General features: G+C 41.0%; 5 protein-coding genes across 10 annotated transcripts; 4 read left to right on the top strand and 1 right to left on the bottom strand.

Annotated features, from left to right (window-relative positions):
* ArfGAP1 (ADP-ribosylation factor GTPase-activating protein 1) lies at nt 1-2,341 on the top strand. 2 transcript variants are annotated; one of them, XM_018101415.3, is made up of 5 exons: nt 3-381; nt 470-1,041; nt 1,099-1,303; nt 1,403-1,462; nt 1,558-2,341. In XM_018101415.3, the coding sequence occupies exons 1-5, from the start codon at nt 322-324 to the stop codon at nt 2,080-2,082; spliced, it is 1,422 nt and encodes a 473-aa protein (XP_017956904.1). In that variant the 5' UTR covers nt 3-321; the 3' UTR covers nt 2,083-2,341. The 2 variants fall into 2 exon arrangements, with proteins under 2 accessions (XP_017956905.1, XP_017956904.1); XM_018101416.3 differs by lacking the exon at nt 1,403-1,462 and having other exon boundaries at nt 1-381.
* Nucleotides 2,342-2,518: 177 nt separating this feature from the next.
* SCaMC (Short Calcium-binding Mitochondrial Carrier) lies at nt 2,519-13,957 on the top strand. 4 transcript variants are annotated; one of them, XM_030382407.2, is made up of 9 exons: nt 2,519-2,702; nt 3,490-4,319; nt 4,847-4,973; nt 5,033-5,120; nt 5,179-5,290; nt 11,848-11,922; nt 12,090-12,248; nt 12,319-12,892; nt 12,956-13,957. In XM_030382407.2, the coding sequence occupies exons 2-9, from the start codon at nt 3,795-3,797 to the stop codon at nt 13,189-13,191; spliced, it is 1,896 nt and encodes a 631-aa protein (XP_030238267.1). In that variant the 5' UTR covers nt 2,519-2,702; nt 3,490-3,794; the 3' UTR covers nt 13,192-13,957. The 4 variants fall into 4 exon arrangements, with proteins under 4 accessions (XP_030238267.1, XP_030238268.1, XP_089116411.1 ...); XM_089260285.1 differs by lacking the exon at nt 2,519-2,702 and adding an exon at nt 2,773-2,791; XM_030382408.2 differs by lacking the exon at nt 11,848-11,922 and having other exon boundaries at nt 2,520-2,702.
* Nucleotides 13,958-14,988: 1,031 nt separating this feature from the next.
* Smyd4-2 (SET and MYND domain containing, class 4, member 2) lies at nt 14,989-17,882 on the top strand. Its single transcript, XM_018101414.3, has 4 exons — nt 14,989-16,187; nt 16,243-16,585; nt 16,643-17,401; nt 17,467-17,882. Exons 1-4 carry the CDS (start codon nt 15,614-15,616, stop codon nt 17,774-17,776), a joined length of 1,986 nt encoding a protein of 661 aa, XP_017956903.1. The 5' UTR covers nt 14,989-15,613; the 3' UTR covers nt 17,777-17,882.
* A 152-nt stretch (nt 17,883-18,034) lies between these two features.
* LOC108651601 (RNA polymerase II-associated protein 1) lies at nt 18,035-23,490 on the top strand. Of its 2 annotated transcripts, XM_030382401.2 has the most exons (14): nt 18,036-18,265; nt 18,324-18,601; nt 18,660-18,894; nt 18,953-19,355; nt 19,414-19,896; nt 19,951-20,108; nt 20,179-20,345; nt 20,418-20,503; nt 21,341-21,575; nt 21,637-21,794; nt 21,866-22,403; nt 22,461-22,599; nt 22,654-23,066; nt 23,124-23,490. In XM_030382401.2, the coding sequence occupies exons 1-14, from the start codon at nt 18,139-18,141 to the stop codon at nt 23,295-23,297; spliced, it is 3,594 nt and encodes a 1,197-aa protein (XP_030238261.1). In that variant the 5' UTR covers nt 18,036-18,138; the 3' UTR covers nt 23,298-23,490. The 2 variants fall into 2 exon arrangements, with proteins under 2 accessions (XP_089115284.1, XP_030238261.1); XM_089259158.1 differs by having other exon boundaries at nt 18,035-18,265; nt 21,866-22,599.
* Nucleotides 20,381-21,259, bottom strand: Obp69a (Odorant-binding protein 69a). Its single transcript, XM_018101418.3, has 5 exons — nt 21,135-21,259; nt 20,994-21,072; nt 20,846-20,934; nt 20,689-20,791; nt 20,381-20,616 (listed from the first exon to the last, which is right to left on the bottom strand). Exons 1-5 carry the CDS (start codon nt 21,204-21,206, stop codon nt 20,516-20,518), a joined length of 444 nt encoding a protein of 147 aa, XP_017956907.1. The 5' UTR covers nt 21,207-21,259; the 3' UTR covers nt 20,381-20,515.
* Nucleotides 23,491-24,461: the final 971 nt, after the last annotated feature.

Below are 24,461 nucleotides of genomic sequence, written 5' to 3'. Positions count from 1 at the left end.
TGTGCATTTCTGCAGTTTCTTGAGTCAGCCACACTTACAATGAGCATTCCAAGTGGAACTCTGTATTAACAATTTTTTTTTGGCAATTAACTTTTATGATTGCAATAAATGCGGAAGAAACAAATGCACAAATTGATTAGATGTGTTAATTTAAGTGAAACTAATCGGCGTTAGCTCCCTGTAGTTCCAACTCGCATGAATGTGGCACAATCGCAATACTACGATTGCAACTAACGTCAACGTCAGCAAAAATCTTTGATATCAACTGTGAAGGCGACTCAGTGTAAAAATCAGTTTAGAGACACTACTTAATCCACAATCATGGCTAGCCCAAGAACGCGACGAGTGCTGCAAGAGCTAAAGCCACAGGACGAGAATTCGGTAAGGTTAACCCAGACACACATTTCGAAAGAAAAATACATATTGAACAGATTTTGACGTGTCTCAAAATGAATTCATGTTTTTGCAGAAATGCTTCGAGTGTGGCACTCACAATCCCCAATGGGTGTCGGTTACTTATGGCATCTGGATATGTCTGGAGTGTTCGGGCAAGCATCGCAGCTTGGGCGTTCATCTCTCATTTGTGCGCTCCGTGACCATGGACAAATGGAAGGACATCGAGCTGGAAAAAATGAAGGTTGGCGGTAATCGCAATGCCCGCGAATTTCTAGAGGATCAGGAAGATTGGAACGAACGCGCGCCCATAACGCAACGATACAATTCCAAGGCAGCCGCTCTGTATCGAGATAAAATTTCAACTCTGGCTCAGGGCAAGAGTTGGAATCAAAAGGATGCCGAGGCCCGCTTGAGCAGCACTAATTCTTCGTATAGCTCTAACAGCTACAGCGGCTCCAACAGCAGCTCACAGGGCCGCGCTAATGCAACAGGTTACAGTGGCAATGGCAGCGGCGGAGGCTATCAGAATGGTGGAGGTGCTTACAACGAGGCTGGTGGCTATCAGCAATTCCAGACACAAGAGTTCAAAGATCAGAAGGAAGAGTTCTTCAATCGTCGTCAAATGGAGAATGCATCTCGGCCAGAGTAAGCTCTTATATATAATTTATATCTAAAGAGCTAACAATTTGATTATTCAAACAGAAACTTGCCACCAAATCAGGGCGGAAAATATGCTGGATTTGGTTTCACACGTGATCCGCCACCGAAAACACAATCTCAGGAGCTGATCGACTCCACGCTGACCACTTTGGCATCCGGCTGGAATTTGTTCTCCACAAATGCGTCCAAATTGGCAAGCACTGCCAAGGAAAAGGCCGTAACCACAGTCAATTTGGCTTCGACCAAGGTTCGTTAAGCAAAAATAACAGCTGTTCTTTGTTTGGTTGCTTTTTATTTATTTGTTTAATTTTGTATGAGTTTATGGTTTCTTTTGTTTTTGCTGTAGATTAAAGAGGGCACTCTGCTTGAATCGGTTCAGAGTGGGGTTACAGATGTGGCCTACAAGGTCGGTAGACACCAGACAAGGCTGTGCCTTGCTTTAATTACACTTGTATCAATATATATAAATATGCTGACAACTTGATTCTTATAACCCCAAAGGTTACTGACATAAGCAAACGTGGCTGGAACAACTTGGCGGGCGGCAACAGCTCAGCGTCTCAGGGCGGCTACAACGATCCCAGTCTGGATGACAATGGCTATCAGCGTTCCCATTCGGTAGGCGGCAACTTGGCCGGCGGCCTAGGACAACAGAGTGGTGTTGGCGATAGCGACTGGGGTGGTTGGCAGGAGAATGCCAATAATAAAACGCATCTAACTAGCTCCAGCTCATATCAGAATCAACTTAGTAGCAATGCCGGCGGCACACCCACTGGCGGTCTCACCCAAGACGACGATTGGGCTGGTTTCAATTCCACAAATTATCAAAATTCCGAGACTTCGTATCAAAATACACCGTCTGGCGGTCAGCCCGTTCGCCGAAATATGAAGCTACAGGAGACTTCGCAGAAATTGAGCGAAGGCTTCGACAATCTGGATGTGAAGAATGTGAAAGCCAAGACAGCTGCTTCGTCTACTGGCAAAGCGAGCGCCGAGGATGATGCATGGAATTTGTTAATGAATTAGCAAATAGAAGTAAACCATTATTGAAGTGTATTGTCAAATAACTTAATTTGTTTTGTATTATTTTTTATTGTTGTCATCTTTTTGTTTAAGAAACTAGCTTATTCGTGGGCGCATTTAATGTAATTTACGAATATGTTCCAACCTATTTTTACCAATTTCCAACGAAGAGCAGTTATAATTTCCATTATTTTTACAGGTTAGACCAATTTTGAATAGAAATAATACAAAGCGAATTAATATGCAAAAATATATATATATGTGAATTCAAATCTAACATTTCATTTTATTATTGATATTAAAATGGGGGAAATTTGAATGAGAAATGAAATTACAAATAGCGATACCGATATAGTTAGTATGGTGGAAATTAGATATCATTATACACATATCGATATATCGATACAATACACGAAACTTTCTGTAATGATTTCTCTTTTCTTTCATTCTTTTTCGTTTGAACAGACTGTGTGGACGCGTTTTATCGTTTTATCGTGTGTCACGACATACGAGTTGGCAGTGCGCGCAGTTTATTCGGTTAATTAGGAGCCAAAGTGAATTCAATCATTAAATTTTACAGTTTTTCATAAATATACATAATTTTTATAAAATTAACAACTTAGGTAAAAAGTCGCCAACCGATGCAGCCCCGCAAGAAAGTCGCGAGTTTTTATTAGCATTTCAGCGTGCTTGCTTGTGCGTGTGTGTATGTGTGAGTGTGTGACTAAGTGTGTGTGCATAGAAACGCGTACGCAGAAATTTAATTTTGCCAATTTGGCAAATAGAAGAAAAAAACTTAACATGAAATTTGAGACTCGTGCTATACAACAAAGAACCGAAGGCCAATCTGTTTAAATGACTGTAGTTGTAGCTGTATCACCAGCAGCAGCAGATGCAGCTTACGCACACACACACATAGAAAGAAAGTTCCAGCATCGTCGCTCCACCCACCCGCTCTGTTGGTTGCGGGTTGGGAGTTGCCAATTTTCAAGGCTTCGCCTACTGAACTTCCGATTTGCCCTTTTAGCTGTGAAAGAAATAAAAATTCAATTCAATTAAATTAATGATTCACTAGCAGTCGCAACTGCCCAGCTGGCAATCAGCAGCAGCAGCCGCCTCGATTATGTTTAAATTTAGTGAAAGTGGGCTCATCCACGAATGACTTCATTTTCATGGCACCGATTTCGGTGCGAGGTTCGCAGCTGATTCGCTGCTCAGGGGAAAATAGGCACATTTGTAATAGAATTTATGCTTGACTGGGATTCATTATTCTTCTTATTTTGTTTACTTTAGAATAAATGCCTTTCAATAAACATTCAAGCGCACATATATACATATGTACTTTTATATATATTTTGTTTAATCTATATTATGTGAATAAGCAAAAAATTTCAATTTCTTTATTTATAGACATTATAGAAAGTGCGACGCCACGCCCCGCGACACAACGGCCCATCAGTTTTCAGTTCAGTTGTGTTTTTATCTAGAAAACGTTACCGAGCCCAAAATCAAAATGTTTCAGCCATAGGAATAGACGCCCGTTCGAATATCTATATATATCTAAAGTGAAACATTTGTCGGGCATTCCTAGGGACCTGACAAAAAAGACAACAAAAACTAAAGCAAAAGATAAGAAGTACTCTTACTGCATTTGAGGACAGCGTCTGCAAAAGCAAGTACAAATACTTGAACAAACGTTAAGACGAGTCTGGAGAATGGTTAAAAAGCAAGTCGGTTTAGAAAACAACGCGTCCTTAGTATTAAGTCAGCAGTCTGAGCAGCAGCCGGAGAAGAAGCACCAGCAGCAGCATCAACAGCAACATCAAGATCATCATCAATATCATCATCAAGCTGAGCAAACGCAACGCATTGATATCGATTTGACACCGGAGGAGCCAAAAAACGATTTCAACTTTGCTCGCCAGGCAACTGCCACCTATGCCCCAATAAACTCAGTGAACAGTCCAAGCTATGAGAGTTTGCACAAGCTGCACCTGCAACATGCGCATCTTGCCCCAACGACGCCCTACAATCTCGACACCGTCCCACCACAGAATACGGTGGCATTGGCCGTGTCGGGCGTGCCACTCTCCATCATGCCCAACGAGATACCTGCTGAGGACGAGGAGCGGCTCGAGCGGATCTTCAACCAACTGGATCGCGACGGCGATGGCAAAATCGACATACAAGACCTGTCGGCGGCCCTGCACGAGTTTGGACTCTCCAGTGTCTACGCGGTGGTGAGTGAGAGATGATGGCGTAAGCATCTGGTGGGTTGCCATCAAAACATATTCCGACTGCGAATTATCGCCCTGCAGCTGCTTAACATCATCAAACACGCTTTTGCATTAATTATTCATTGAGAAATACTTTGTGAATATTTTGTAAATCTTCTGTTGTCTGCCAACAACATTCTGATCTTTGCACACCTCAATGTCCGACTGTTTGTCTGAGTGTCAAGAGCGCCATATCTGATGTGCATAAACATGTAATGAAATTTTGCATAATTGGCCTCTGGGTGGCATATTTTTATGGCTTCAACCAGAAGAAATATGCATAACGTCTCACTAGATCCGCGTATTGTTTGATTCTATTGATTTTGGCAAATGGGCTGCAGTTGTTTTTCATCTTTTTCGACAATTATCGGAGGCCAAGGTTAAGCAGTGCAGATGCCAACTGGGTCACGCGTGTATAATTTGGCAATTGTTTGCTTTGCTTTCAGTTATTTTTGAGTTATTAATAGGCTTTATTGTTTGATTTTGAATAGAAATTCCTGCAACAATCGGACAAGGACCAAAGTGGGAATGTGGGTTTCGCTGAATTTCTTCATTATGTGCGAGAGCATGAGAAGAACTTATGTCTACAGTTCTCGCACTTGGACAAAAATCGAGATGGTAACTTGACTTAATGATCTATCTGTATTATATATATGATATTAAATATTGTTTCACAGGCAAAGTGGACTTGGAGGAGCTGATATCTGCGTTCAAAGACCTTGGCCTGGACATTGACGTTGACGAGGCTACGAAACTGCTTGGCAGGTTGGAACTCACGTTCTTAACATATATTGATAAATATTCATGATGATTCCTCTCACAGAATGGACAAGGATGGTAGCCTAAACATAAGCTTTAACGAGTGGCGCGATTTTATGCTACTGGCGCCCTCGACGGACATTCATGATCTGATCAAATTTTGGCGGCACTCTACTGTAAGTGAAGGGGCTCGTTTGTCTCATTTAGTTTGTACTGTAGCTGCTAGTGATTGAATAGTGTAAGCATTTGTCGCTTTATATGGATTTGGTTTGGCTTTGGAAATGGAAAGCGGAGGAAAGGTATGCACAGGCAGCTGCCAGTGTTTATATTGTAAGCTGATCCCGTGCAAACTTGACTCTATTTCCATTTACAGCCAATGCCAATTTGTACTTTGCTGTGCTCCGTTGTCTAGACACTTAGACACATATATTTAGCTGTTTATCTTATCGTATTGCATTTGAAACTAATCGTTAAACCTTTTTACCCTCCTCGTTTCGTTAATATGCGTCTATACAAACAAAAAAAAAAAAACTTACCTATATACCAAACATATATGTGTACTATATTGCTTTAAAATGTAGTTCCTGCATACACATCACTCCTGACTAACTGAGGATGACTTGAAGGTACATATCGTCAAAGTTAACTAATTACAATTAAACATAAAATTTTATCTAATAGTCGTACATAAATAAGTAGTCGCTAAAGGGCACAAACATATCTCTTTCTCATATTCATACACACACAAACATATCAGCATTTCCTCTTCGTTTCACCTCGTACTCTCCTCCCTCACTCAGTTATTATCAGCGACTGTTGACATTCAAAACTCAGTCATGGCAGTTCCCTGTTGACCCAATGAGCACTTGCTTTATTGGAGGTCAGAGTAAAAAAGAGTAAAAAGCTCTGGCAAAAGCTCTGCCACTCTCTTTGACATTTACGCACGCTCTTTATCTCTCTCACTCTTTTTCCAATTGGCTGACGCAAGAAGGGGGCACATTTCATCATTTTGTTAAAGCTTTTGACTAGCTTTTAATGATCGCGTCTGGATTCGCTGTCAAATGATCTTTTATCATGCGCTTATCAGTCAGTTTCACTCTTATATGATGAGCTGGCTGCTCTTGTGTTTGTTTATGAGTCGAGTGAGAGTAATCCATTTAAATGACTTTGCTTTCTGCGTAATCATTTTGTTTACATGTATTTTGTTGATTTTGCTTGCATTGGCAGTCGAGTATTTTTTTTTTTACTCCCTATAATATATAATTAATTGAAACCAAGTGGTTATGATTTTCCATTTGCTGAGCTGCTTCATTGAGCTAGTACATTCTCCAAGACTTTTATATACGTAAAATTCGAAGATAAACTCCCTCAAGACTGCTTTTATTTGCCTTTGTCTGTCTGCTGCAGTTTATTGCCCGCGTTTTTGACTCTTAAGGTCAACCAGCTTAAACAGGCCATTGTGGTATTTGTACCTGTCTGGCAACAGAGACTGCGCCATAGGAGGAGACAGATAGAAGCTGGATCCGCACAGTCCGGTTCTTGGTTGCTACGCAGTTGCTTTTTTTTTATTTAATGAGCAGCCAGAATTGAGCTTATCTTGACATTTGCGTTTAGCAAAATCTAAAGCGTACAGCCCGAATACCCTAGAAAGTTAATTAAAATAATTGCTGTGGAAACTCATATGTATATACATACTTATAAAAAATTCCACAGCAATCGAAGAGCATTGAGCGTATTTCTGATAAGGGTATTTACTATGTCGTTTGGCTTTTGTGCAAAATATTTACGCTACAATTGTATACGTATTATAAATAGTTCCGTTGTTGATTTAAGTCTATGGCTTTAAAAGTCGTCGCGTGTCTGGCAATCGCAAAAAAAAAATATTTTTAGGTCCATATGTTTTTCAAGGTGCTTAATCTGCCCTATGAGGTGTTCTCTATATTTAGAGCACAATATGTGGAATCTATTATTACCAATTTTATGAACTGTTGCATTTTATTCATTTCCTCAGCAGTCAATTTCAATTGTTTGGTTCTGTTTCATCTGTTTCATTTAACAAGAGATAAACAATGCAATTGCTTACATTTCTACTGCATAAATTAATTGAGAGCTATTGCAGATCAATTCAAAGTTGACTGTGCAAAAACAGTCACAAAAAAAAAAAAGAAAAAAAAATAATAAATTGTTTAATTGAAAATTAATTTTAATCGTCAAAATTTGTCGTACAGTGTTTAGTTCTTCCTATATACAAAATTTGAGTTCTTTTGCAGTTCGTTGCGAAATCAACTCTAATAAATTTTTATTTTAACCTGTTTCTGGCCGTCTATCTAAATTGTCATTATTATTTTAATTTTTAAATGTCTTTATTTGAAATATATCTAATTCTGTTTAATGCTGTGGAACGAAAACTATTAAAAGTAATTAAAGCAAACCCATTTTTTTTTTTGTAAATATCCTAGAATCGTAGTACATATCATTTGCATCTTATATCAGAGGGACGAAATAGTTAAATATAGAATATATTTTTATACTCTTGTTAACTACGCAACTTAGTCTTAGAGTTTGGTTTTAGTTGCAGCACTTTGCACCTGTTTATTAATTTTAGTGCAAACATTTTTCCCATGAGACCTCCCTAGCATCTGTGACGTAGCAATGTAATCTGTAAAGTTTCCATTGCAGTAGATAAATCGCAATCATGCTAAAAACTAGCTGTAAACATTTTGGTCCGTCCGCTGATACGCAATAGTCCGGGTTGACAGAGCGTCAGACGCTCGTCATGTGGCTATCAGCAAAGGCGTCTGCCATCAAATCTTTCGTGTGCGCCCTTGATTAAGTGTGAAATCGGCGGGAACTGGCTAAATGTGCGAATATACCGGGCATCAGAACCGAAAGAAACCAGTAAACAATTCAATAAGTCGGTGGAGCAATATAGTTTAGTTCATTTAGCTCTCTTCCATTGTGTTTCTCTGTTTAGTTGCGCTCGTGGGTGACAAGTTGACATTGGTTGTGCTGAAAGAGAGAGAGAGAGGAGAGGATGGGTGACTGACTGTGTTTGGTTGTGGTTAGGGGGCTTTACCTTACCATTTGTGCTCAGCTTAACTGCTGCAGTCTGAAGAGCGGGGAGAGAGAGAGAGCCACGCGCCACAGCTGTTCGATGGAAACGATACCGAGCACGAGCAACGCGTCGCGACGACTTGCACTTTGTGCGACGCTGGCAGCGACGCCTGGTGCTACGATCGGTGCGCCGAGCGCAAAAGCTCTCAGTCTTGTGGCAGCTGGCTCACGCGTAGGTTGTGCGCGCTTTGTTATTCCATTCGCTCTTCTCGGCGACTATTATATAACTCTACTGAAGCGGATTAACTGCTCTGCGTTCTTTCGTTGTAACGGCAAACGCGAATTTTGATCAAGCGTCGTGTTTTCTGTGTACGAATCAAGCAAAGTCTGAATTCCGTTATACTCACACCAAATATTAATTAAATAAGAAATTTGTAACCGCTAACGCGAGTTACCAGTGAAAGTTTGCAGCTGTTTGAAACAGCCTGCAACAAATAGTGAAAGCCAGCTGTGGTGCACATTAACACACTCGCAAACCGCAATTATAAAACGGAAATTGGCCAACGGAAACGTTGTAACGAGATTTATACATAACTGCTGTGACTTAATCCTCACACACACACACACGCAGTGGGTGTCATTGATGAGCAGAGTGTTACCATAAAATCAAAAGAAAACTTGGTCAAAATGTTTCGAAACGATACCTACCAATACAATTTGCCAGTCGATTACCACAACATACATCAGATGGCAGTCGCTGGTGACATGATGGAGGATTTCGTTGTCGTGTTCCGCGACATGATGGGACGGGTAGGTCGATATATGATACTTAGTCTAGCAAATTAACTAATACAATTAGCAATAACTGATTAGAGTGAAATGTATATTCCCCCGCGATACATGCATATATATATATGTATGTATATACATCATTTTTTATAGTTTTGCCATTTCTAGAATTTACTGCTGACTCATACGCGTCTAAAATTTTTGCGAATTATCTTATCAGTTCCAGAGAACTACGTTCAATCTATTGCTTGATAATCTTTGTTCAGCATAAGAAATTGCCATCACATGCTGTACTTCGCCTTGCTGTCGCTCGCTCTCTGCTGAATGCTGCAATTGTCGGCTGCACTTGTCTTGTGGCATCTAAATTCAACTCTCGACAATTCGACGCGACTCGCTTTCCGTTACGAGGCAAGTTGAGCGCATGGCAACAGCGTGTCGAAAAACGAATCAAAAAATGCGACGTTGTTGAGCAAAGCGCTGATATGGAACCGGTTGACTCCCCATTACTTGCCTTACCCCCGCGACACCATTGTCCATGACTTCGTCAGCGTCTGCGTCTTTGTCTTCGTCTTCGTCTTCGCCTTCGTGTGTCGATCGTAAAAACGTGTCTACGACATACTTAACCACAAATACAATCACAGTCTCTCTCTCACACTCACATGGACAGGGACGTAGAGGGGCGTACGCACTTCATGCTGATTTGTTTCGCTCGGCGCCTTGAGGGGTTTCGTTTCGCGGCGGCAGCGGCTGTTGCCAAGCGCTCCGCGACGTCATTATGATTTGCTCTTGGCCAACTTTGGCCAGTTATGATGTTCACTGAGTCACGGCTCTCTGGTGCACGTGTGGGTGTGTTTATTAGACGCTGTGACGTCAAATGTTTGTAAACTTGTTGATCTCTTATTGCGTGGCAGGCACTCCGTCTGACGCTTGCTGTTTGCGTCATTGCTCAGGCTGATTGTATTACCCATAAATTGCATTCCAGCTAAAAGCACACTCAACTGAGACAACTACCTTATTATAGCATATCCGGTTTCAAGCTGCACCTTCATGATCTCTTCGTTGTCGAAGCTGCCTCTCCAAGGCACTCGCATTGTCTGGCCTAGTTTACCTTCATGCCCTGCATTTGTTAGTGGGCCTTCGTTTGGGGTTTCTCTCTGCCAGTTAATTGCTGCCCCATTGTTGTATTGAGTTGTGTAAACTGGTAAAGCCCGCAGGGCCATCAAGTTTTATGAATAGACCAACATTGATTACTTCTTCTATTCACTGCTCATTTACACCTACATATTCACTTCATTCAGACATTCCACAATGGCTAGCGATAAGAATGTTAGCAATGGTAAAAATAGACTTAATTTATAGAAAGCTTTTCACTGTCATGTGCCTCATTTATATATGTATATTTTTGCTTCCGTTCCAAAGTGGAAATCAAAATAATATACAAGATAAATGAATGCGTAAATTGACAATTTTCTAAATGGAAAATTCGCGAAAATTCGATGCTATTTATACACTCTTCACATGATCTCTTAACGAAGTAGATCAAGGAACTTATTCACAAAAAAATTAAAATCAAATTGAATATGAATGCAAATAAATAAATTCCAACATTCGCATTGTTCCGTCAATTTACAAAAGCAAAGCACAAATTTTTTTGAAAATATTCCAACTGGGGTGAGAAGATGCTAAACATGACAAGTGGAATTTTGTTTTTAATATTTTGTATATCCTCCTTTGAGTGTCATTTATTCGCACATACATAATAAGTGAATGTACATGCAAAACGAAAATTAATTCATATACTATACTATTGTACAGACATTTAGTTTGTTATACACACACACACACACACATACATAATAAATGAGTATATATTTTAGGTATAGCAGACTGTTAGCTTTTTTGGCCAATTTGACCTTCTGTGATGTTTGCACTCGCGCATAGATCGCATTCAGAATGTGTCATTGAAGTCGTTTTGTTTGCCACTCGAGCTGAGAGGCAAATGAACTTTGAAAACAAAACGATTTCAATTGTTTTATCCTTGAACTGCGGTTGGTTATCTGCTCATGTTTAATGGATAATTGTATTACAGCTGGAGACGAAGCTGACTTGCATTGGGAATATTTGGTTCCCAAAAAATCTTTTGTTGATGAAAAAGCTTTTGAAAATCACAAGACTTGGCAACTGATTATCACCTTCAGACGATTTTGCTGACATTTTGCTCAACTTTGATGGCTTATCAGGCACTTGTTATCAGCGCCGCGCAGGAACAATGAAGGCAATGAAGCCTAAGCGAATATTGAGCGTAAAATAAGCCGAAATTGAATTACCCGACATGCGCCGAACACATTATATTAGCTAATTACGTAACGCAGTCGTAAGCGTGTAGGGGGCACGTCTCACAGGCAAACTAGAACAGAAGCTAGAAAACAGAAATCTCGCAAATTGGTATTACATACTATTGCACAGACACATTTATATATGTATATATATATATACACAAAAACATATATAGATAATAGAATTATATGCTCTCTCACACACAATATGTGCACAGTTGGCAAAATAAAACGCATGGGGGCTAGTGGGCAACGGGAATTGAGGATTTGCTGGCACGAGTGTTTGCTGTCGCTGCTTTTTGCAAAATTTTCTTAATTTAGAACTAGTTGCGTGTTCGTATTGAAATGGTCTTCCGCATTGCGTTTTAATTTGTTTATTTGGCTTTGGCTTTTGTTTTGTTTTGCTGTTGCGTAGAGGGCGAACGGAGGAGGACAGAAGAGTAACAGCTTATTTGGACTATCTTGTGGCAGCAAGATGTCTTACGTTGCCTAGTTGTTGCCGTTGCTTTGGAATAATTGCAAAACATGAACCAAAACTAATGGAATACTTACAGGCGGGCGTGCAAGGATGGCTGATGTCGGTGATGTTGCTATTGGCCAAATATGTAAAGCTCCCGGATACGGAATTGGTCTGACTTGAATCTTAGTTTGTTTATTTTGTATGCCCGTAGCTCGATTCAAATTCAGTGTCTTCTCTCATAATCCATGTCCCCTTCTAAATAGTTATTAAGCCTTAGACTAAGCATTATTTCCAGCATTCATCTCACTAATCGCTTGCAATTTTCATCTGTTACAGTACCTCGACATTGGCGAGGATATGAACGTACCTGATGACTTTACGCAAAAGGAAATGCAAACTGGTCTCTGGTGGCGACACCTCGTTGCCGGTGGCTTCGCTGGCGCAGTGTCACGCACATGCACAGCTCCACTGGATAGAGTCAAAGTGTTTCTGCAGGTAAAATGCGCAGTGAAAATACGATAAGTGCCGCTCAATACTGATCAAATCCTCTTCGATCTGCTTGCAGGTGCAATCGTGTAAAATTGGAATCTCAGATGGTATGAAAATGCTGCTTAAAGAAGGTGGCGTGAGCAGCATGTGGCGAGGCAATGGCATAAACGTTCTCAAAATTGCACCAGAAACAGCGCTTAAATTTGCTGCCTACGAGCAGATGAAGCGACTAATACGTGGCAATGACTCGACACGGCAAATGACCATTGTTGAACGCTTTTATGCAGGCGCGGCAGCTGGAGGTATCTCACAGACCATTATATATCCAATGGAAGTATTAAAGACACGTCTAGCGCTACGCACGACTGGTCAATACGCGGGCATAGCCGATGCGGCGACTAAGATCTACAAGAAAGAGGGCGGCCGCAGCTTCTACCGTGGATATGTACCGAACATTCTTGGCATCCTACCTTATGCAGGCATTGATTTGGCCGTCTATGAAACGCTCAAGCGGCGCTACATAGCCAGCCATGAAAACAACGAGCAGCCAAGTTTCCTGGTGCTGTTAGCGTGCGGCAGTACATCGAGCGCGCTTGGCCAACTGTGCTCCTACCCACTGGCTTTGGTACGAACGCGGCTACAGGCACAAGGTTTGTTCTCAATTACTTCTAATTAATTTGTGATTCTAATTGAAATATTTTTCTCTTATTTAGCCGCCCTAACGGTAGCCAGCCAGATACGCAAAACACAAATTCCATTGAAAAGCTGCGATGCGGGGAGCAACGAAGAGACAATGACCGGACTATTCCGCAAGATTGTGCGGCAAGAGGGGATCGCGGGACTGTATCGTGGCATCACGCCAAACTTCCTGAAGGTGCTGCCCGCCGTTTCCATTAGTTATGTTGTCTATGAATATACAAGTCGAGCACTGGGCATCAAGATGTCGTGATTTGTTTACCCCCTCACACTCTCTTTCGTCTGCGTGGCCGTCTGCAGTGCGGATGCCGTTAATATGTGCGAAGTGCGAGTGCAAATGCGTGTGCAGTTGACTCTAGTGCTGTGCTCTACTTTGTATAGTAGTGGTAGGTGAGAAGATACGCTCTCTGCTGCAATGCCAGACTTCTCTATAAGTTAAATGATTAGATGCTTTCATTAAGTGTAGAAAAAGCCTCTTCCATGCTCTTGGTATATATTTCTGATAATTTATAGTTAAATTAGTTTTGATTACTTTCTAAAAATACAAAATAAGTGATACTATGGCTAATTTATTTATAAATATGGAAGATGTGAAAATTAAGACCGTGGAACAGGGCACGAAACCAATCACCCAGAAGTTTCTTAATTTATCAACAGTAGGCTCAAGCCGTTGTAACTTTAAGTGCTAATTTATTTAAAAATGAAAATGAAAACAGGTAGATGACGCCAGAGAGCAGTTTCGGTTGCAATGCTTTATCTATAATACCAAAAAGAAGAAAACAAAAACAAAATGAAGCAAATCGAGCAATTGCAGTTGCGAGAGATGGCAACGAAAGAAACCGAATCGCAACAAAAGGTTTATGTAAGCATTTCATCTCCGTTAACTGTATAATCTGTACCGTGTCTAGACAACTATTATAGGCTACAAGGTTTTTACCGAGTCCAAGTGCTTAAACTGGGGCAGGCGTAACAAATAAATGCAAAACAATAAAAGTAAAAAACAAAAGAAGCAAATTAAAGCAAGAGCACATCTAAAATGTGTGGAGAATCAAACGAATGAATACTTAGGAGCGTTTTAAGCTTGTACACAAAAGACATTTGTTTAGCATAAAATTACAGAAATAACAATTAATACTTAACGTTTGAAATGTGATGATAATAGTTTATAATATACATGCATATATATACCTACACATACATACATATAATGCAAGGACGGACCTATGCGCTCCTAAAAAAAAAATAGTCGCAGTTTTTTGTTCGACGGCGAGGCTGAAATTTTGTAGCATTTTATTTGTTAAGTTTAGTGACATTTTTTTCTTAGATTGTATTTTAAAGAGATGCGAGCGAAGCCAACGAGATTAATTGTGACTAAAATTAACAAAGAGAAGCATATTTATTTTAAATACATATATCCTTGATATATATGTATCACAGAGAGCGGAAAATAGTTTATCCTTGAAAAGAAAAAAAATGTAAAAAGCAAACCAACAATAAGTTAAAATATTTCTAAAATTTATTTTTTTGTACCTTATGTTTAATTAGTCAATTGAATTTTGTATGTACATTTTTAGTGAAAATAGTACTTCATATTGTGAATTCTCTTTATAAATTACTTACGCATTTTTGTAAACTGTATACTGGACATCATATTCAGGAAACAAAAAGAACACCCAACCATTTCACCTATTTAATTAACACTCACCCTTTGAAATCACAGACAAGTTCATATGCATTATTTAAAACAAACAAATAAATACAAACTTTAAACTACAAATTACCTTATTGTTTATCGTTCAATTTGCATATTGGCTTAATATGGAATATACAGAGTTCTAGTCATGGAATTATCTCAAAACAAACAGTATATATAATCCGAGTTACGCTCAATAGGGATTTTTTTATTTCATTAGATAGCAAATATATATTAGACATGATTCCAAAATAATTATTCTTAAAACTATGAAGTCTCTTTCCAAATATATAGTTGCAGATTATACGAATAGAAACATGTATGTTTAATATTTATCTAGCATATATATATATATGGATATAACAGTCTATGAATATAATTGATATTGATATTCCACTAAATTACTGAATTGAATTCAACATTAACTATTTAATATACGAATATAATGGCATATATGGTACATGCATACATATATATTTATATATATATACATACATATATATATATATTGTATATTGTTATATTTTTGTACGTTTAGCTAATTTTTAAAAACATTATTTAATGTGATTTGTATGCCCTACTCAAGTTACAAATAAAAACGACATATAATAAATGCAAAGCATATTCGTATATACGTATTCATTTCTGGCATACGTACGGACTACGTGGCGTATGCGCAACCTTTCAGCACTCTGGCGATCTCTAGCGGCGAACTGACGCAACTGTGGGACAGAAAAACCGTATTCAAACAAAACGCAAATGAACTACAAGCAGTTCGAATACGAATCCTAAACAATTATTTTTAACGCGGCGAACCAAAAGTTCGGTGCTATTTTTGGAGGGCATCCGCCCGCCAGCTGTTTCCAATACTCAGCAGCAGCGGACAATCGAGACGTCTCTGAAAAACTTGTAGCTGCCATTGCAACGAAAAATCATATTGCATTTTTATATAATTCGAGTGTGAGAAAGTTGGCGAAGGAACATGGAGTACGATCCGGACTATCAGAAGATCTGCTCGACACGGACGGTGCAGTCCGATAAGAAGGGATTCTTCAACGAATTCTATTTGAATGTGAAAGATGCATGTGGCGACAAGTGGCTGCAAAACTATTTTGGGAAGCTCAAGTCGAATGCGGCACGCATTTTGTCTATATTCAGTGATCGAGAGATATGTGATCCAGTGCTGGGCGTCTTGGAGCATGTGCAGCCGGTTTTCAAGCAGAAAGACGTACTCCTCTCCTCTCAGCGCCGCGCACAGGCAGATAAGTTTTATTTGATGAGCAGCAATGCGGAGGTTGAGGAGGATCGCAAGGAACTGCTCCAGCAGGCGCTGATGCATGCCAATCTGGCCGTAATGCGAGCACCTGCTCCAAATTTGGACACGAGCGTCGATCATGGCCTGACTCTGGCCATGGCCTATTTAACGCGTGCAAACATTCTAATCAGCCAGGGCGAGGGCGAGGCTGCTCTGAGTGATCTCAAGCTGGCTGCCAATTTCGGAGTAGAGTCCAAGCAGAACGTGGACTACTACTGCAAAATGGCGAAGGCTTATGCAGGCAAGTATTTCGAAAACTCTGACTTGGGCCTGGTATCAACTAATAAATTCTGTAGCTATGGCTGAGAGTGCACGCGCTGAAATCTCTTTGAAGATCGCGGAGAAGCTGGCCGGAGCCAATACTGGCATTGTAACTATAACTCGAAAGGAGATTGCTCTGATCAAACCAGCCAAGCGGGAGCGACTAACGGAGGTGATTCCTGAATTGACGCATGGTGAGAATCCGGAGCTCAGCGGTGCAGCCAAAGTGGTTAAGCTGGTGGAGACAAAGGACAAAGGCAGATTTGTAGTGGCCGATCAGGGCTTGAAGACTGGGGACGTAGTGCTCGCTGAGGATCCCGTGGCTGCATGTCTCCTGCCGAACTTCTTCGGCACCAATTGTCATCATTGCTTCAAGCGGTGAGTAAAATCTGAGCTGGCAATATTTACTTTGATTAAACGTAACCAAATCTTCAGCCTGCATACTCCTGTGCCATGCTTGCACTGCTCGGGAATAGCCTTCTGCAGCGCTCAATGCATGGGCGAGGCTTGCGAGACCTATCACCGCTTCGAGTGCCAATTTATGGACTTGTTTATTGGCTCCGGCATGTCCATACTCTGTTTTATAGCTTTGAGAATCTTTACACAAGCCCCGAACTTGGAGGATGGCCTGGCCACGGCAAATCTATTATTTGAGCACCTGTGCTCCCATCAGGATGTCCGCGAAGCGGATGACCACTTACAGCGTTCGCTCATGGCGGGATTTCTAATGCGCGTTTTGCAGAAGGCTCAGTACTTTGGACGGCGCAAGACAGAAGGCGTTAATCCCACTGCTGTGGAGCTGCAGGTGGCCACCGCCCTGCTGGGATTGCTGCAGCTGCTGCAGTATAATGCACACGAGATCTATCACACTATGGTGACCGATGAGCACTGCTTCGAGGGCTGCAAGGTCGTCTATGTGGGTGCGGGATTATATGGCACTGGCTCCTACTTTAATCACGAATGCTGGCCCAGCGTAGCGGGCTATTTTGTGGGCAAAAAGTTGGTCATGTCTGCCACCAAGCCCCATCGACCTAACGAGATAGTTGCCGTAAATTATGGTCCCATATTCACCAAGATGAATTTGAAAGAGCGCCAGAGATCGTTGCGTGGACGATACGCATTTAATTGCAATTGTATGACCTGCCAGGAAAATTGGCCCCTGCTGCAGAAAATCGACAAACAAGTCCGATTTTGGTATGCTGAATGTATATACATATACATATTTATAGAAGTATTTGTAAGACTTTGGCCCATTACAGGTGCACCTCGGCAAATTGCGTAAACTTGCTCAAGTTTCCCAAGGATCTGGCTAAGGATGTTCGCTGTCCTCGTTGCCGCAAAAATGTTTCGCTGAAGGAAAGCGTTGCCAAGCTTATTAAAATAGAGGAAATTTACCGGGAGGCTGCCGAAGCCATGCAGGCTCAGAAGACTACTGAAGCAATTGAGCTCTTTAAGGAGGGAATTGATGCATTCTTTCAAATAGCGGCACTCCCACACAAGGACACCTTGATTGCACAGCAGGCTCTGCTCAAGTGCAATGCCAACACGGGTACTACGTTCAAAAAGTAATACGTTAAAATTATATTTTCCTATTTTTGTCTTGCAAATCTGCCCTAAATCGGCAATAAGTAAGTTTTATATGAAAAATTATACATAGATTTATTATTTTCACAAGTTTGTGGACATTTTGTATCGTTTTTGTTTTAGAGGCATAACGGATGCATTTAAATAAAGTGCAACAGCAGCAAGTGCTGGAAAACAACTTTCAATACGTCGTTCATTGATAGTTGAAGCATCGCACGAATTTCGTGTATCGATATATACATTTCTGCAATACTGCTATCGCTCATCTCTAGTGAAGAGTCTTGCAGCCAGCTGATTTAGCATTCGCATGCGGCTTTTGATTTTCTGTTTGGAATAACAAATGCGAAATGTTTAAAAAACTTAAGCCTGGAGAGAGCGAAGAGGATGTCCTTCGTATGGCAGCAGAATTTAATGCGGAGCGTAAGAAAAACCCAAATTTTCAACCTGCTGCAACTGTTGTGCGTGTGGAAAAACGTGAGTCTGTCAATGCTGTCTAAAACATAAACATAACGTAAATTTAATATTTTAAAAGCTGTCGGAAAATCATTATTTGCGCAAAAACGAGAGTTAGCTAAACTTAACAGTCAAGGAAGCGCCATAAATCCTCCAGAAATTACGCCGAAGTCAACTCATGTTGCTGAACATGCAAAAAATAAACAAATTCTGCTGGAAGAAATCCACGAAAATATGTTGGGAGATGTTCGTGGGACGAAAGTTGACTTTGAGCTGATGAATAATGTTGTGGGTGAAATTGTAGAGAGACGAGAAGGAGCGCCGCGGCAAGTTGTGAGAGAATATCGGCTAAATCAGGTATATATGAAAGTAAATATGTCTCCCGTACAACTTTGAACATTTGTCTCTTTTAAAGCAAAATAACAACAAGTCGAAGAGTATTTTTGCACAAAAATTCAATAAGAATGTAAAGTTAAACGCTAACAGCAGTGACTCAGACTCACAGCATAATGAAGTGCAGATGGAAACTAGTTCTATAATCCAAGATGCTGAACTGTCAAAGGAAATCCATGAAGAAAATCAGAATTTATTATCTCAAATGCGCGAAGAGGAAATCCTGGCGGAGCAACAGAAGTTGATGAGCTCTTTGGGTAAGAGCACAACGTTCTATGTTTCTATGGATTCAATTTAATTTAACATCATCATCAGATCCCGATTTAATCGAATTGCTGAAGAAAAAACGCGCTATCCAAGCGGCTAATACAACAAAGGCAAAGCCAGTACCTAAAAGTCATCAGGATTCCCCAGTAATCGCTGCCCTAAGCGATTCGAATCCAGCCCACGAATTACTGCAGCAAAGTGATGAAGGCAATTGGTTGAATTTCAATCTAGTTGAGGAACACAAGCTGGCATGGATGCGTGATATTCCCGCCAGAATAGCGCAGCTTAAGCCTGGACAACAATTTAATGCACGCTTCGATTGGAAGGGCGTTCTGTTGCCCCATTCACTTGATGAACTGCCACAGAATACTGATGATCGGGACTTGTATTTGCATGGTGAAGAGCCTGAGCGACCAGGCTATACGTTGCAGGAACTCTTCCGCCTGGCGCGGTACGTTTGCCTCGCCTATACAATCTGTAGGTATTATAAAGAAATTATTCTGTTTCAGTTCGACAGTGTTGCAGCAACGCATTTCGGCTTTTGGAGCGATTGCTGGTATATTCAGCATTTACAATCAGGGCTTCTACGATCAGGTGCTTACATTGCCCATTTCCAAAATATTCTTTCTGCTGCGCTTTGGTCTAGACGACAATACGCCAGCACAATTGGAAGTAGTCAGTAGGGCCTTGGCTCGTCTGTGCTACAATGAAACGGATGAAGTTTTGCTCGATCATATCTATGAGAACGCTTATTGCCATTGGCAGCCAACGCTGCAAGTGCTGACAGATGGCGACGACTCGAGCGACCCCAACTCCGTGGCCTTTTTGCAACGCTACATGGCGCTGTTGCGCTCTAATTCGAAAGCAGTAAGCACTGATGTTGATGATGATCAGTCAGATCAAGATAGCCGTATGTCCATGGACGACTTCCAGCTGGCAGAAACGGATCTAATCAGCTGTTTGCTACGAACAAATTTTCTACAGCGCATTCGGTATGCATTGACTCCATACTATTTAATATGAATAAAAGCATTTTTTGTTTAAAGATTTATATTCAACTCAGTGCGTCCAGAGAACAGCACTGTTGAGTCTTGCCTGAAAATACTCATTCGCATTGCTCGAACAAACCTACATACGGCCAGGCAATTGGCACAGGAAAAAGAAATGCTGAGTGTTATTTTGGTCAACTTCTTGCCTAAAGCACGTAAGAGTTTTACCAATCTTAGTCGTTTTCATTCAATGTGGAATCTATAAATGTATTTATTCATTGACAGCTGCTACGGGCACAACAGAGTCTTCATTCTACGGTTATCCTCAGTATCTTTGCCTAAAGCTGTTGCGCGTTCTGATCTGCCAGCATTTGGATTTAGCTAAGCAATTGGCGAATGAAACTTTAATTCAGAGATTAAAGGAGCTTTTATTTAATCGTGATAACGTAAAGGTAAGAAAAGGCTCTGCAAAGTTTATAATTATGAATTCTGTTTTGGTAATATTCAATTTTTATTCAATGTAGGGCAAATTAATACGTGTTCAAATCGAGGCGCTCCGCATATTGCGTTGCCTGCTGCTGCTGGGCATCATAGATCGGGAATCATTCAAGTAAGTGTTTTGTTAGGCAAGTATGTCGGTGATGCCTGATTGCATGAAAGGTGCATCCGTAGCCATGTAGCATACGACCGACTGATAAGCGGTATCGCAGCCGTCAACTCCCTCTGTTGTCGAGTAGATAAAACAGAAAAGTAGTCTTTAAAATGAACAAAGTGCTTGGATATAATCGTAGTTACTTTTATTGCCACATGCATCTACCAAAGCCATAATCTTGTCATGTATTTCCACTGGCAATACTTCAACCAAAGCCTCCAAGTGCATTACATTTTCATTGTCGATCTATTAGTAATATAGTTATATATCATTGTGGAATCTTATGCATATTTTACATACCAATCCGAACATATCAAACATGCAGTGCAAGAAACATTTAAAGGTTGGATCATTTGGCAGATCACCCTTTTTGGCCTCTTCCAGTAGCTCTGCAAGCGCATAAATTCTCTTAAGCAAAATTTCAAGATGGGTTTCACCTTTTGATTACCTTCACTGACGCTCGTTTTGGCCATGCAGCGCGTATGCAATTTTTTCACATGTTTTTTGACTACTTCAGGTACATCAAACTAGGGGGTGGTTTTAGTTTTACAAAACTCGTAGGATAAACTTTCAATCAATAGGAACTTACGGCTTGATGTGGCGTTATCTCGCAGCACAAAACAAGCAATGCCAACGTTACGCTTAACGTTTTGGAGTACATTGCGCAAATCCCCAAAGTTTTATTAGTCCGGATTGAACTCTCAAACTAAGGCTTGCTTGGCAATATGTCTACTTATATAGCTAATGATCTTGACGTTGATAAATACCGGAATCATAATACCTATTATTCTACAGACAATTCCTGCCTGCGCTCCGTCAGATACTTGACTGGCACTTTAATCATTGTGTATTCGAGATGGGCGGTTCGGCGCTCATACGACAACACGCAGCTGCCGTGGTCGTGGCGATTGTGGCGAGCGGTGAGTGCGGTGCATGCGACATTGAGGCGCAGCAACTGTTCTTGGAGCCATTGCACAACTGCTGCTGTAGCTGGATGCATAAGGCGACGCGTAGCGAAGGTCTAAAGGATGTGAGTGAAGTGTTGGAGGCCCCTCAAGTACCATTTTCACTTTATTTTTGTTATATTTTAGTACACTCAGCTGACGCTCCTGAGTGCATTGGTATATGCAGTTGGCTGGTTCTCTCGTCATAGTTACCTGGGCACCGCTTCCTTTCCGCAGTTTCTGCGCAAAATTCTGCCAGAGTTTGTTCGCTCAGCTGGATTTGTTGCATGTGTGCAGCAGTTGACGTGAGTAGACTTGACAGGCGATCTCTTGATTAGTTAATCAGCTGTAATAACTACCTCTCAATCAAATATAGACGCAGCTCTATAATTTTACGCAGCTTCAGTGATCGGCGCAATGTACACGCCCCATTGCCGAATGTGGGGGCGGTGTTGATGAACGACTATGGGCCGCAGTTGATTGTGAGCGACACGTATCCAGTGCAGCTGCTGAGTAATATTTGGGCTCTGCTTGAGCCACCACTGGAGGATGGCATGAAGCCACTACTTGAAGCGCTGCTCCAACCTGCTGTGCTGGAGCCCTTGGCGGAATATTTAAAGCAGTTGAGCACACGTCTGAATCGCTTTCTGGCCAGCAACTTTTTTGCTCGCAGCGAACTGAAGTTTGTCTATCAGCTACTGAGCACCGATGGCTTTGAAACCTATTTGTCACGCACACAACTGCTTCAGGTTGTTTATAACTATCTGTGCTCTTTGAGCGCCTCACAGGCCAAGCCAATGAAGAGCATATTCGAACGGTACATCTTTAGTGGGAAGTATGTGGAGTTAGACGAAAAGTCTTTGCAACTGCTACAACAAACTTGCATGGAAGTTGTCTATTCGCATTTTATAGCCGTGAGTTTGTATTGCTTTATTGTTGTTAATGCCTCATTGACTGTTTCTCTTATGCAGGAAAACAGGGATCCCACGCTGACACTCTGCTATACTCAGGCGCCTGTGTTGATGCCTGATTGGCCTTATTTTCAATTACGCCTGTTGCTCAACAATTATTTGCAAAATGTACAGCAGGCTCCTGCGGTTATATACTCAGGTGAGTCAATATTCAATTCCTGTTTACTTCACCTTAATCGAACGCCTCCCACAGAAAATCAGGTGGTACGCATGACCTTCAGCTTTGTCCAGCAGTTGGAACAGCAGGGTTTGCAAATTGTCAGTCCACTTGAAAAGCTAATGTATCTGATGATAGCCTTTATGGGTCCCGATAGTCAGTTTCTGGAACCAGAGCTGCATAAGCTACTACACACGCAGTTGCTCGATTTCTACGCTCAGAATAAAACGTACCATTTCGACTTTGATGCCACATTTGAGGACAAGGCCAATTTCGAGCCACTGTACTATCTGTTTGTAAACCACTTCGAAGCGGCAAGCTATGGCGATGAGCTGTTTAGCTCGTTAGTGCTGCTCCCGCTGGCTCAGAAGTATGATAACAAGTGGCGTAGACGCATCTGGTCCGAGCATGTGCAGGCAATGCGCTTTTTAAATTGTGATGAGAGTTTGGTATGTTCTGGAAATATCTTGTATCTACATATTGCCTAATACTGTTCCACTTTCCAGTTGATAGGCGGACTGGCTGCTTATCTGGAGCCCGTAGAAGAGGAGCCTTCACTTGTAAAACTCTATGGCGACGCACTGCAACGTCAGCTGGTGCGTCCAGGCAGCATAGCCCACACAATTGCCAAACATCATTTCAACAATTCGCCAGCGATACAGAAATCCAAGCTATTTTGAGCATCAACACATCGAATTCTTATTAATATTAGCAATAGCATAAGAAACGTTTCCTTTGGCTAAGTTAGTTTCCGTGATATAGCTTCTAATTGATTTAAATCATTGTGTATATGTATAATTAAATCATAAGCTCTTATGTTTTTGTCTGGCTGGAATTCCGCACAATGCCCACATAGATTATGAAAACGATTAATATCGTGGTTTGGTGTTTTTCTTGAGTTTTGCTTGAGTCACGGATTGTAATTCAATTATATGCTTGAGTGGACCTAATGCACTGTTACGTAAGAGCGTACATATGTACATCGACAGATATATGTATAGATTAAGATATATGTCGTTCTTAATTGTGTGCGCGTTAAATATTAACTGTTTCTAGCAGGTTAACTGTGAACGACGGCACATAGAGAGAGCTCCACTATCACCCACAATTAATTAACATCACTTGACTTATTGACAACTGACAAATGCCGCACATGGGCCCCGTCTTGGTCGTAGCGACTGTCGTCTACAGTTACCCACGACTGCTGATAAAAATATATGTAATTATAATGAACGCAATTGAAAGGCCACAGCTAATTAAATTATTGGCCGTATGTTGGTATGAGTGCGCCGAATACAAGTGTGTGTGTGTGTGTATACAAATGTAACCACAGAACTACAGTCAAATGTCAAGTCATAAGGTCTTCGTGTCGCATGCAGCGCATTTGTAATATGCATGTAACATGATTTCTACACTCAATAATCATCGTATTAACAACTTGTCGGTAGACTTTTAAGTTAAAACAGGCGTTGTTAATAAATTTAAGATTTTCAAATGTCAAATAGGTTATTAACATTTAATTAGTATTTTCGGAAAGGAAGTCCTCTAAGACTTGCGAAAATTGTGTTGCTTTAAACACACACAGACACACAAACAAACACCCACGCACTTTATGCTCATTTGTATGATGTATGTGCACATATGTGCTCTGGGCCCCCACTTGTTTGCCAACGTGAATCGCGAAATAACCTCAGGATTTTTAAGAATTACCTAAAATTTATAAGGGCACAACTGATTTTCTTCTTAGCTGGCTCCGACTGGCGCCCATTCAAGCCGTGGACTTCCTTCAATTTGAGTACATGTGATGGATGTTGGGGCATATCTGTCAGATTTCACATGTACCC

Source organism: Drosophila navojoa, chromosome 4 (genome assembly GCF_054131105.1).
Source record: "Drosophila navojoa isolate 15081-1374.11 chromosome 4, UAZ_NAV_1.0, whole genome shotgun sequence".
Lineage (NCBI taxonomy): Eukaryota > Metazoa > Arthropoda > Insecta > Diptera > Drosophilidae > Drosophila > Drosophila navojoa.
This window is presented reverse-complemented; position numbering and strand designations above follow the sequence as displayed.

Coding starts and splice junctions, on each gene's coding strand:
- ArfGAP1 (XM_018101415.3), top strand. CDS start 322: ATGGCTAGCCCAAGAACGCGACGAGTGCTGCAAGAGCTAAAGCCACAG. Junction 1,304..1,402: donor TCAATTTGGCTTCGACCAAG/GTTCGTTAAGCA, acceptor TTTTTGCTGTAG/ATTAAAGAGGGCACTCTGCT. Junction 1,463..1,557: donor TTACAGATGTGGCCTACAAG/GTCGGTAGACAC, acceptor ATAACCCCAAAG/GTTACTGACATAAGCAAACG.
- SCaMC (XM_030382407.2), top strand. CDS start 3,795: ATGGTTAAAAAGCAAGTCGGTTTAGAAAACAACGCGTCCTTAGTATTA. Junction 11,923..12,089: donor AGCTCCCGGATACGGAATTG/GTCTGACTTGAA, acceptor CATCTGTTACAG/TACCTCGACATTGGCGAGGA. Junction 12,893..12,955: donor AACGCGGCTACAGGCACAAG/GTTTGTTCTCAA, acceptor TCTCTTATTTAG/CCGCCCTAACGGTAGCCAGC.
- Smyd4-2 (XM_018101414.3), top strand. CDS start 15,614: ATGGAGTACGATCCGGACTATCAGAAGATCTGCTCGACACGGACGGTG. Junction 16,188..16,242: donor AATGGCGAAGGCTTATGCAG/GCAAGTATTTCG, acceptor TAAATTCTGTAG/CTATGGCTGAGAGTGCACGC. Junction 17,402..17,466: donor GACAAACAAGTCCGATTTTG/GTATGCTGAATG, acceptor GGCCCATTACAG/GTGCACCTCGGCAAATTGCG.
- LOC108651601 (XM_089259158.1), top strand. CDS start 18,139: ATGTTTAAAAAACTTAAGCCTGGAGAGAGCGAAGAGGATGTCCTTCGT. Junction 18,602..18,659: donor GAGAATATCGGCTAAATCAG/GTATATATGAAA, acceptor TCTCTTTTAAAG/CAAAATAACAACAAGTCGAA. Junction 19,897..19,950: donor AATTTTCTACAGCGCATTCG/GTATGCATTGAC, acceptor TTTTGTTTAAAG/ATTTATATTCAACTCAGTGC.
- Obp69a (XM_018101418.3), bottom strand. CDS start 21,206: ATGTACTCCAAAACGTTAAGCGTAACGTTGGCATTGCTTGTTTTGTGC. Junction 20,792..20,845: donor TGTTTGATATGTTCGGATTG/GTATGTAAAATA, acceptor TATTACTAATAG/ATCGACAATGAAAATGTAAT. Junction 20,617..20,688: donor AGATGCATGTGGCAATAAAA/GTAACTACGATT, acceptor ACTCGACAACAG/AGGGAGTTGACGGCTGCGAT.